Source organism: Mytilus californianus, unplaced genomic scaffold (genome assembly GCF_021869535.1).
Source record: "Mytilus californianus isolate M0D057914Y unplaced genomic scaffold, xbMytCali1.0.p SCAF_14, whole genome shotgun sequence".
NCBI classification, from domain to species: Eukaryota; Metazoa; Mollusca; class Bivalvia; order Mytilida; family Mytilidae; genus Mytilus; species Mytilus californianus.
In genome coordinates, this window is record NW_026262626.1 from 1,496,981 (window position 1) to 1,510,592 (window position 13,612).

At 31.8% G+C, this 13,612-nt stretch overlaps 1 protein-coding gene across 1 annotated transcript; it reads right to left on the minus strand.

The window, feature by feature from the left end:
- Positions 1-2,166: 2,166 nt before the first annotated feature.
- LOC127723997 (protein toll-like) lies at positions 2,167-3,972 on the minus strand. Its single transcript, XM_052230713.1, has one exon. The coding sequence runs from the start codon at positions 3,925-3,927 to the stop codon at positions 2,632-2,634; it is 1,296 nt and encodes a 431-aa protein (XP_052086673.1). The 5' UTR covers positions 3,928-3,972; the 3' UTR covers positions 2,167-2,631.
- Positions 3,973-13,612: the final 9,640 nt, after the last annotated feature.

Below are 13,612 nucleotides of genomic sequence, written 5' to 3' on the forward strand. Positions count from 1 at the left end.
TGAGTCCGACGCGCTCTTCTTGATTTACCTTCATCAGGAAAGCTCAAAGCCGAATATGGAAGACAGATTTAATCGAATTAGATAATGTATTCAAATCCTGGATTGCAATATAAAAATGTATAGCTATAGTTAAACTCTAACCTGAACATTTCAACACCTATCTTTGTCAGATCCCGCGTAATACTTTATACTTATTCAGTGGCATAGCTGCCATTTTAATCTGTTTCGACGATCACATCAAATAAATACATCTGCAAATGAAAAAAAAATATATTTCTTGTTTATAGACTAATTCATAAACATTGTTCACTTATTGTTGTAAATAGGTAAATACACAAATGTTTGTGGGAATTAGATTAAGACCGTCTACATTTGATAATGTAAAACCAAAATTGATGTAGAAAGAGAATGTTCGATCATTTACATATACATGATATAGACTGAGTTTAATCAACACTTTTTTTTTAGTAATCCACGTGTTGATTTGTAAACAGAACTATTTCAAAGCATATTGTACTTACTTGTCATATTTGTTATACATTAGGCCGTTATTTTTTTGGATTGAATTGTTTCATATTTTTTATGTCGGAGATTTTATAGCCGACTATACGCTATGGGTTTTCCTCATTATTAAAGGCTGCACAGTTCCCTTTGTTATTGTTTACATCCACTTAATTTGAACTTTGGTGGATAGTTGTATAATTGCGTTCACACTATATCTCCTAGCTAATTTGTATATGTATGTACTTAGTCTTTCATTATTTATAGCATACTTTCTGCTATTGGCTTTATATATTGCAAAACGGACAATAATTATTTTGTTTTGTCTTCTCTCTTGTTCATCTTTTCTATCTGCTCAAGTTGAATTGTATTTTATACTTAATCTATTAAAGTTAAATCAATCATGTACATACGACTATTCAACTAGAACTGAATAACATAAACGGTACAACTGTTACTGCACCAGCATTTGGACAATTTATGTATCTTCAGTCATGATCAAGGCCAAAATATTGGAATACTTCAACTTATTACTAACGTTAGAAAGCTGATAAAATCAAAAATGATCAAATGTATTGCCAATATCTGACAAGGAATCAGATGTATGCATGAATGAGGTACATTCCTTAATACAAAATTATTTCAAAGTTTTATAACAGTTCAAGCAATAGCCGTATTTTCATAATATTATTATGTCATGGGAAATGCCGATTGTTTGGTCTTCAACTAAATCATCCTCCATTATAAAATCCAAAGGAGCGCCATTGGCCAGACGCTTTGATTTAAGAGCCGTTTTCAATCTTCTTCAAAATTCATCCTCGTTTGCTTCGTCCTCCTCGACATGTTCTAAAAATACATATTTTTGAAAATAATCTTCGAAGTTTTCATTCAATAATATGCTTGTTTTTCTCCCTCTGAACACGATGATAAGATGATTGTCAATTTCTGTGTCGGTTTTAATGTGTGCCATTGTGAACGCACGTGTTTGTACTGATTGCAACACATCGATATTATTAGATACAACAAAAATAGTGTGTCTCGACTTATCTACACATTTTGCAATAGCAGGAACCAGTTCTTCACCAGGATGAATTTGATCAATAGAGATGATTTTATAGCTGTCGATTTCTTTCAACTTCTTTTTCAATTTGTTTTCACAATAATTCTGATCTTCATCCAAATAACATATAAATGCATCATAGGCTTCATAATTGCTTTCAGTATTACGAACATTGCTTTCGCAAAATAACTGTTCTTCAATATTCTGATTCAACTCAATATAGTTTTCTTTCCGAATTCCGTCCTTAGATGACGCAAGATTATAGCTGATGTTCTCCCAAAACAACATACTATAGGGTTTTAACTTCTGATGTAGTTTGAAATATCTTTTAAAGCCTTCGCTTACGTTGAATTCATCTATGTTTCTTTTTGTCTTTATGAACCCTAAAAGAAAATCTATCCTTTTTTCGAATTTGTGTTCGCATGCTGCATATGTCGAATTAATGATATTAGCTTCAATAAAATTAATACGTACTTGCTATGGTGAACTGCGTTTCTAATGTTAGTATCCCAAGGATACCCAGGGACAAAATGTTTTGTTGTGTAACATACGACAAATTTCTCTAGAATTTTCGACTTCTCCTGTATGAAATCTTCATACATCTTAGAGTAAACGAATGTTATATCAATTGTCTCATAATCTTCGCAAGACTGACGATCAAATGGGTGGAAACCAAACTTAAAATATAGTAAAACTTTTATTGATTGCCTAAAGACTATTGCTATCGTTAGCAAACACATTGCTGCTATTCCAAATAGTGTTCCTAGAATTTCAGCAACAAAACTCTTTGCAAAATTGTTTACACATGTGAATTTCTCATCAGGTACTTGCAAGAACTTTTTTATTCCGTTGAAACTTCTGCATGTTATATGTTCAAGTCGTTTAAATGCTAGTATATTGTCCAACATCCAATACTTGAGCCACAATGAGTTGCAATCACATAGTAAAGGATTATGGTCTATATACATCTCATCTAATTTGAGACTTCTAATGGTTTTCGGTAAATAACCTAAAACGTTGCGGTCAACTTTCAAAAATTTCAATTTTTTCATTTCACTGAAAACGTTATCTTAAATCACTCTTAAACTATTGCTAGACATATAAAGTTGTCTCACGTTGTAAAAATATGCTCTAAAATTCAACATTGATATATTGTTGTTTTGTAGCCACATATCAATGAGCCCTGGAGGTACAGATTCCGGTACAGATGACAAATTCGCACCTCTACAATCAATTATTGTAATACTCTTGTTATAGCGAAAGAAACATGCACATTCACTTGGACAGTTAGTGTCATGCATCTTATAATATGTCTCTTCTGGTTTGATTTTAAAAAGTAGTCTTCCGCGAAATTCGATAGGATTTTCACAACGCCATTCATTGAAAAAATATTCGTTTCCAGAAAAAATACCGTTTTTGCGATTAATGCTTACCAGATCTATAAGAAAAACTATATTATTTGAAAAGCAATCTATTGGATTATCCGTTAAAACAAAACGAAAATATGACAGAATTATCCTCAATTTAGTTTTTGCAAAAGTAAGAGCTGTACGCTGTTCCTCGGTCCAATCAAATCCAGAAACCTTGCATCCTGTTAAATCCACGTTTCTCCATACAAAATCTGTAGCTTTTTCTGGGAATAAATTCGAAACTATATCGTTAGAAATATCTACTACAGGTGCAATACTTATTAATAACGATAAGATGTCAATTGTTTCCAAAATGGACCATAATGCAGAAAAAGTAATTTTTGTGTATTTCAAGTCAACTGTCTTCAAACCCTGGATATAAAATATTGCCACTGGTAATTTAATGATCGGATTGTAATTTAGATTTATATAGCTTAGTTGAAAGTTATTGAAAGGAAGGTGAGTTATTTCTATATGAGTAATACTGTTTCCTTCCATATCTAAAGTGCTCAATTCATTAAGCGTTGAGAAAATATTTCTTGGTAATGTTGTTAATATATTTCTTGCGAGACTAACAAATTTCAATTTGTGCATGTTATAAAAATTTTTATCTGGTAATGAGCGTAATGTATTATTACTCAAGTCAATGTGTTCAACATCAAAATGACCTTTAAATGTGTCATTTTTAATTTCCAAAATGTTGTTTTGACTAAAGCTTATGATTTGTAATCTTTCAGCGTCAGCTGTTATATCTGCTGTTATTTTACGCAAATAATTTTGTGTTATCTTTACAGAATTTACATGACCAGAACTATGAATCTGTTTAGAATCTTTCAAAGAATTTGATCGCAGTTCGACTCCACTGATCTGTCCAACATTCGACATTAAATAGTTAAACATTTTCAAATACCGAAATCCTGGATCTCCTCCTCTTTGTTTTGAAGTGTTACTTCTCATTTCTGTGTATGTGTCTGTTAACTTTAGTTCAACAGGCTTTTCTATGCTAAATTGTCCCGTTTCCGCATGAAGATAACAAAAATTCTTGCATATTAGGAAGTGTAGCTTCACAACTTAATAGATGATCCAATGTTTCCATTACATAGCCTTTTAAATCAAAAATTCCCAAAACTATCAACTGTTTAAATGCGCAAAGAAACCGTGGTGCAATTGTCGTTCTCAAATCAAGAATGTTGTTGTTTTGGAGGAATAAATGTCTCGAATTGGTTAACTCTAATAACAAATTGATCTGGCGGCCATCAAATTGGCAGTCTTTTATAAAAACCATACCAAAAGTATTAAACGGAACAGTTATTTCGGAAGGGAATATAAAATATATTGGTGCATTGCCATAACAAAAAAATTCCATCGTAACCCATTGAAAATAATTCTGTCTTATATATTTATCTGTAATGGCTTTAGGATTTAAAAAACATTCCCCGTTACTAGAAAAAACATTCACAGTTATAACTATTAATGGTCCATGATTAGAACTATTTCCGAATGAATCATTTTTGGAATCATGAATTACTTGGTAATGACATGATAAATATTTTTCTGGTTCCACAAAAACTGTATGGACAATTGTCAGTACTAGGATCGTTAAATCGTATCTCATTTTGTCTATATACCTGGAAAATAGAATAAAATATACTGATTATTTTTCTTCATACTCAAAACTGGTTTGTATGGTGTAATTATTTATGTAATATCACTTCGAACGTCAACTATTTCTTTATTTTTAGTTTTATTTGGAAGATACCTTTATGTGGGAGATAGGGTTGTCTTCCTTTTTAAACGTGTATTATCATATGGATTTTCCGTTTGGATCTTCCAAACTGTTACATTTACTGCTTCATGTTATTTTTGGGGCTTTTATATAATAAAAACAAAGATTATCTCTGCTTGGTAAGAATACACTCGAGATGTGTTTTGAAACAGGGATTGGTTCTTATTTGCAGATTCGTAGGAATAATTCAAATTTACATCTTTTTATCAAAGTTGAGTCTTTAACAGCAAAACTTTTAATTCAAGTTTTAAGTCAAGTTTTGCTTGGCGTCAAAATGAATAATACGTTTTGGTTAGTGATGTCATATTCAGGTGATGTAGAAAACCTGACACTCCCTCACCCAACATTCCGTTTTATCTTGTGAAATTTTGATTGTCTACAAGATATCTGTTATGAAATATTAATCAACTCTTACCTTATCTAGGCATATCAATTAAAAATATAAATATCTGAAATACGAATTAAAATTGGTCTATAGGGGTATTAAGTTGATCTACTAAACAAATGTTATAAAAAAAATATTGACTTGATATTAAGCAGTAATCTTTATCTTGATAAAATAGGATAATGCATAGAAGTTGTATCTGTGAAATAATAACTGTAACTTTTCGTAATATTGATTGATTGATTGTTGGTTGCTTAACGTCTTTTCGTAATAACAAAAACTTAAATGCAAAGGGAGTTAACTGTAAATTTTCTAAATTTACCATCCCGTTTTTCTTTTTTGTATGCTCATTCGAATATCTTCATTAAAAGGTTCATATATTGCAGCAGATATCTTATTTTATCTCACCTCCTATACATTTCTAGGAATGTGATTGGTTAAAAGCAACCGCGTGGAGACCGTGTATATTCCATATTAGGTTAGTAGGCGGGGCTTATTTCAATACACGGTTAGTAGTGGTGTTGCGTCCCTTTATAAAAACAAAACGGTACTGAGAAAAAATCTTAAAGGTTTCAACAGACGAAGAAATTGATGATAAAAGATTGAAATAAATTCATAAAACACATTTAAGACTAACAAGTTGTTATTGTTGTCATTTGTTTTTGTATGACCAATGGAAGTAGTTTCTTAATGCTAAAGGTATTGAAGACTTGCTCACTTTGTTAGGTCACTAGTCTAAATACCACATGTTAAGATAGTCGGTAAGATAAAGTCGTTACATAGTGTGCTAGTGACGTAATACGGTATATATGGGGTCAGTAAATTCCATATGGAAATTCGAGCTTCGCTCTCACCCCATATGGAATTTACTGACCCCATATACTACCGTATTACGCCACTAGCACACTATGTAACTAATAATACATTTTTCCTGCTCGTCATTGTTGATTTTTTTTTAAAAAACAAAACGGTACTGAGAAAAAATCTTAAAAGTTTCAACAGACGAAGAAATTGATGATAAAAAATTGAAATAAATTCATAAAACACATTTAAAACTAACAAGTTGTTATTGTTAGCATTTGTTTTTGTATGACCAATGGAAATTGTAAATTTAATTTTCAATTTTTGATAATGACTTAAATTTCTGAAATACAGTACGAACTATAGCCAAAAGGAAAGTATTTGTTCCGCCTTTGAACAAATTTGCATCGGTTTGTTCCGCTTCTTATATGCAAGGAAAACTTATAGGATTCACTTTTTGGTTTTGATATCTATATAATTATATTGATATGCAGTTGAATGGTTCATAGAGGTTTAAGCTGTGTTAAGCAATATTTGCAAAATATCCTTTTCTTACGTAACTAAGTAACTTAAGGATGTACTTAAGTGAGGTTTAGGAATTTATGTCAGATGTTCGGACTCCTTGTTTTTTTTTTCCTACAATACAGGGTAAAATATTTTGCCCCATAACACCCATTTTTCTTTTCATATAAGACTTTAATAGCTCATAAAAGGTCATTTACCAAAATTTAAGCAGGTTCTTGATTTCTTTCTTTCGATTTTAGACCCAAATAATACCAATGCAAAGATAAGGTAAAAGTCCGAGTCAGCCTTTTCCCGTCATTTTCAAAAAATCAAATATTTCGAAAAGGAGCTCCATAACCTATTAATATTTTTAGCTTATTTTGTTCCTTAACTAATGCTCTTCCGACTTAACGCATCAATTTTAAATTCTAGATTTTTTTTAATTTCACCTAAGTACATCCTTAATGACACACTACGACTGACAGAAAAGCAAAGGATATTGGGTGTCTATCCATCAAAAAATCAATACATGCACAGCAAAAATCACACAAAAAGCAAAGGAACAGCGCTTTTATTGCTGATCTTCATCTTAAAGTTACAGTGATGTCTTCAACACGCAGCAAAAAAAAAAAAAAATCATCTCACTGCAAATTTTAGACGTCCCCTAACATCGGCTTGAGCGGAATTCTTTGCAAAAATAATTTGGATAGACTTTGTAAGCCATAACAACACCAAATCGGGCCAGGTCAGAAAAGAACATACTGGAAAGTAGTACATATTTAAAACAAAATAGTTTCTATGCATAGGTGTAAATAAAAAACATGTTGAATATATTTTAGTAATTAAGGTATCAGACGAAAGTTGAAGGTCTGGTGATCCTTGTAGAAAACATGTTGACTGATAATTTTGGATGATACAAAAATGTATGAATGAGGTTTGATGTATCCAAAATTCCCGTAACCAGTACGGTCTGATGTATAAATAATCGTTTGGAAGTGCAAAATAATTTAACGTGGATAGGAATTATGGCAAAGAATAGGTCTTTTAAGTGTTTCTTATATAATTGTCTTCGACATTTTGTCCCAAAAATATCTTTATAAAAATTATAAAGCTCATTAACCACCTAGGTGTTACCCTTGTACACATTATATTCTAAACGACGCTTTGTCATTAGTTTTTTTTATGTGACATAACGAAAATTAGATTATAGTCAAGAATTTAGGCAGGCTTTTTATCTTCCGTTATTTTTCCAATAGCGGTAGATGGCGTCTCTTCCTTGTTGATAAAGAATAATGTTTGAGTGACTAATTTCCGTGTGGTTACATTCTTGTCGATTTATCTTTTGGTTTATATTTGACACATTTGCTATCAATCCATACCTCTTTCATTTCCTATTAAGTCTGTAATATCATTAACGGTATTAATTTTACGGCGTCAGATTTGCATTTCGACAATTAATTTATTTCTATTTTTTAAAGAGAGAGGGATGAAAAGGTGTAATCGGTAGACACCAAAGCGTTGTGAGCAAACAATAACATTATGTATTTCAAACATGTTAGCCAAGCCTTAAAAGAATGTTATAAATCATGTTACCAGACTCTGTTAAAGTATGACCGCTGACTGCAGGACTGATTTCACCCTAGAGGACTTAAAGTTAGACTACATCTCTTCTTTATCGTCAAAGGCATAATAACCCGCTGACTACAGGACTGATTTCACCCTAGAGGACTTAAAGCTAGACTACATCTCTTCTTTATCGTCAAAGTATATGTAATAGAATGATAATCCCTTTCTTCATGATTAAGTACGAGCGTTAGCGAGTACTTATCATGAAGTAAGGGATTATCATTCTCTTACAAACTTAGAATATTGTAAAGTGCTCAAGGCTCAAATGATCTCTTCATTGGTTGTATTTAAGAATTAGTTTTATTGTCAGTGCAATGTTTATAATTAATGCACGACTTCCTTTTTAGGCATTTCATTTATGGATTAGTTTTAGTGATGTAAGGACTTTCTTATTATTTGTGAAATATTTAAAAAAAAAAAATGCGTTATACATATTAGGTGACAGAACAGAACAAAGAAAATGTAGGAACTGTATATGTTTCCTGATTGTGAGTATGAATGTAAATCATGTAATATTTTAGTGAGGAATTATCCTCTTTTTTTTAATTTACAGTTTAAATCAATTGATACATTTGAGTTACAACTAAATTTTATTTAACAGCTAATATTTTGGTCCGGCTTTTTACATCAAATACTATTTCATCATGTCAGGGAAATGTTGAAATAAAATGCCTTTAAAAGATTTTAATATGTTCAAGACTTAAATTAAATTCCTGTTTTTTTGTTTTTTTTTTTATTTTATCGGAATATTGGAAATAACTATTCTTCCCAACCGCTGATCCAGTGATTAAAGTTTTGGAAAGCTAAAGATTAAGGGAATTTTTTTATTTTAAAGCTTTTTTTTCTTTTTTTGCAAATGCTTTTGATATTGTTTAATTATTTAGTGATTTGAATTTATTAATATTTTCATAATAACATTCACGGTACCCATTTTACTGCACAGTAAACTTCAACTTATTTTGAGTTTTTGTTTGTTTCACAATTCAACTTTAAGTCAGTTTCAATCACTGTGTGATAAATCCTTTCAATTTGATAATTGTGCTTCGGGGCAGTTGTAACTCATTTATAGAAACTCTTTCTTTTGAACTGTAAATAGACCCACATAATAGGATAATCCCTTACTAAGAACATGATTTACATTCATTCTTCACAATTAAGAGGCACCAAATCCTACAATTTCATTGGTCGAGAGCACTTTGTTCTAAGGCATAATAACCCGCTGACTACAGGTGTGTTTCACCCTAGAGGACTTAAAGTTAGACTACATCTCTTCTATATCGTCAAAGGCATAATAACCCGCTGACTACAGGACTGATTTCACCCTAGCTAGAGGACTTAAAGTTAGACTACATCTCTTCTATATCGTCAAAGGCATAATAACCCGCTGACTATAGGACTGATTTCACACTAGAGGACTTAAAGTTAGACTACATCTCTTCTATATCGTCAAAGGCATAATAACCCGCTGACTACAGGACTGATTTCACCCTAGAGGACTTAAAGTTAGACTACATCTCTTCTATATCGTCAAAGGCATAATAACCCGCTGACTATAGGACTGATTTCACACTAGAGGACTTAAAGTTAGACTACATCTCTTCTATATCGTCAAAGGCATAATAACCCGCTGACTACAGGACTGATTTCACCATAGAGGACTTAAAGTTAGACTACATCTCTTCTATATCGTCAAAGGCATAATAACCCGCCGACTACAGGACTGGTTTCGCCCTAGAGGACTTAAAGCTAGACTACATCTCTTCTATATCGCCAAAGGCATCATAACCTAACTATGATACAAATTAACTGAAATGGCTGTTTTAATTTTTAAAAGATTCCTCTGATCGAAATAATGAAAATCTTACTATTTTATATTCAAGCTATCGATATGCGTAAAGTGACCCATAGCTGTATACACATATCAGTTCTTTTGTATCTGGTGGATAGTTGTCTTGTTGGCAATCATACCACACCTCCTTATTTTAATATCCATAAACGAGTGACAGGTATATCAGGTGATATAAATGAAAACTAGTTCGAGGTTGTTTTAATTTTTTGAATAACGTAACATCATTTTATCGGGTAGTTTTGGACATATTTAGATTAAATAAAAATTTGAAAATTTTATACTTTAATCATAAATATACCAACTAATTTTTGGACTTTGTGTACAAACTCTCTCAACCTACCTGTATATAGCTAACTATTTTTGATTTTGTGCATTAAAAGTGTCCAAATACTACTCATTTCAATTTGCAAAAAAATGTGTGATGTGGATATCCATCCGATTAACACATCTTTGAGAAATTACATTCATCATCTTTTGCTGGAGACTAAAAATGTGAAAAGCAAATAATGTAAATCGTTTAAGAGACCGCTTTAGTTCACTTTGCCTGATGAATTTTCACCCTTAGTTTTTGCACAATTACACCATCGTCAAAACAATTTATATCATTTAGAGTGTGACGTTATGGCAACAGTCCTTTTGCGGATTAAAAATCACTTATATAATGGGCACATCTTCATCGTAATATGTATAATTGAAAAAAAAGATAAGATATAAGGGAAAAAACAGAAGAAAAAAAACTCTGTTAGAATTAAGATCTTTTTTAATCATTGTCGTTGAAATCTAGTGACATTAAAAACATGTTTAATGCTACCTAAATCAGCTTACTTTCTTCCTAACATACTGAGTGTGTAGCTGGGATGTTTAAAAGCATGCTTTTTCATGCTTGCAATAAAATAAAATTCTCACCTGACTATCTGTATTCAATAAAATTCCATGTGTAGCTAAATGGTGTTGCTGTATTGTAAAGTTAAGCACTGACGATAATCTCTAGTTTACACTATTTCAACTTAACTTTTGCAAAAAGGAAGATAAATGTGCTTGACTTACTCGTGTATGTGTAATATATATTTTATACTGCTGAATAAAAGTAGTCTTAAGTTACAAATGTATCTGATTTTACGATTTCAATTAAAATTTTAAAATACATATTTTAGCAAAACTGTACAGTTTTCGTATGTATTAAATGGTTCATCAAACACTGTTTCGTATCAAATTTCCACTTACCGTCACAAACAAAGGTAAGTATATTGAAATAATTCATATTCCTCTTTCCTATGGTTACACTAAACTAGATATACATTATGTGTGTGTTACGTTTTAAAACTTATAAACCATGTAGAACCTTTTGTTAAAACATTGAAAGGAACTCCAAGTATTTTCTCTGATTTTTCTCATCTTCAATATTTTTTGGATTTCAAAAAAGAGAGTTACTGATTTCTTGACGACACTTCTTACAGCTAATTCTAGACTTTCATGATAACGCAGTAAATATGTAATACTAGGCTCTTGAATCTTAAATATTTTAAGATCACCTGCCAGCAGATAAAGAAGAAAATACCTGTAGAACAGACATTGAATGAGCTGGTGTTTTATACTCTCTGCCTTTAGTGTATATAAATCAGAGTCTGGCCTATGAGTAGGCCTAAAATAGTAACAATAGGGGATAGTTCCATCTATGAAGGACAAATTCTCTTTATTGTTGATTTAATGCTACCAACATAATCCATAAAGGCCTCTAGCCTTTGTTAGTCTTGTATTATTTTTAATTTTAGTTTCTTGTGTACAATTTGGAGTTTAGTATGGCGTTCATTATCACTGAACTAGTATATATATTTGTTTAGGGGCCAGCTGAAGGACGCCTCCGGGTGCGGGAATTTCTCGCTGCATTGAAGACCTGTTGGTGACCTTCTGCTGTTGTCTGTTCTATGGTCGGGTTGTTGTCTCTTTGACACATTCCCCATTTCCATTCTCAATTTTATTCGAGAACATTAAGTTTAGTTCTTAATCGACCTTCACTGTCAGTTTATAAATTTAAGTCAAGATATGATGCAGACTTAAATGTATCTGTGATATCCTTTATTTCAACTTCGATGGGATAAATGCGTCTAACATAGTCGTCAAACATGAAATTATTTAGTGAGAGGAAATATTGGAAAACGTTAAATGCGATGCCTCATGTAAGGTTAGTGCCACGATCTCTGCAAGTTTAAGAACCGTTCCAACCACTATCTGAAGGGTCTGTAGTCGGCCTATTGCAGAGTTATGTTTCTGCCCCTATCAATCATACCCTTTTTTTCCAGTAGTCGTTCAAACTCTACATCCTTCATCATAGATGTCACACCCTGCAGAGCCTAGCTATTATAGTAATTATTACTTTATTCTCGTTCGAATATGCAAGCATCAAACAATCCTTTTAAAAAATGAACTGTCAATACCTCATTCCTATATCAAGCAGTTTAATGTTGTGTTATTCACAAACAAAAGCGACGTTTTACATTTTTACATTACTTCTCTCCACTGTTGAAGGCCTTACGGTAGCCTATAATTTCTTACCACCACTTCGTTTTAACTCTAGTGGATAGTTGTCTCATTGGCAATCATACCACATCTCCTCATTTTTATTTTAACAAAAGTGTTTAGCTCTAGGTCAGAGAAGAAAACGCTATATACCTAAAATTGACTGACATAAATGTCCCGTCAGTGAATGTATGATCAACTTTACCTAAATTCAGTAATTACAGATACTTATAAATTATTTTCAAAATAAGGTGATGGCTTATATTACTCCGCGCTGAAGTACGTCCATTATTAATTTTTCATTAATCAAAATTCAATAATGAATGATGAAATAGTTCATTATATTACAACCATATTAAAGAGACCAAATGACGTAGAATTAGGCAGCTATAGGTCGCCGTACGGCCTTCAACAATGGGCAAAATCCATACCGCATATCAATCTATAAAAAGGCCCCGACATAACAAATGTAAATTAATTCAAACGAGAAAACTAACGCCTAATTTATGTTCTCTATTTCCATTATTTTTGTCTGTTTCTATTCAACACGCTTAGCTTGCGCGGGTTACTATCAACTTATATAGATGTTGAGATGTATACTTTAAATGCTCATGTTAAAGGCCGTTTGTATGATATGTAAGGAGGTATCTTTTTTTTTAGATTACCTTGTTGGCAATCTATACAACGAAAAACAACAGTATAAAAGATACATTTATCTTTCAATTAATGATGTGCAAAATTGAGCTAATTAAAATTTAAATCAAACCTTTTTATCAAATATGCTTTCAAACTTTAAGATTAGTCGATTTTTTTTACAGCATATTGATATGAAAATCAATCATTCAAAAAATCTATGTTTACACTTCATGTGTTAATGGAATGTTGAAGAGTAGTCTGTCTTTTGTAGTTTTGTAAAAACGGTGAATGTAAAACTTTGACGTCTTTCAGATACTGATCATACTGTTAAACCTTTTGACAGACATATTAGTATTTCCAATATTTGTTCTTATAATTAATTTAATTGGGAAGGTCGGTGATTCTCTCCGGGTTCCTCCATCAATAAAAAACTGACCGCCACGAAATAGCCAATAGTACTGAAAGTGGTGTTAAACACCAATCAATCAATCATGCAATCAATCAATCATTTCACGATCATTTGTCTCAAAATACCGAT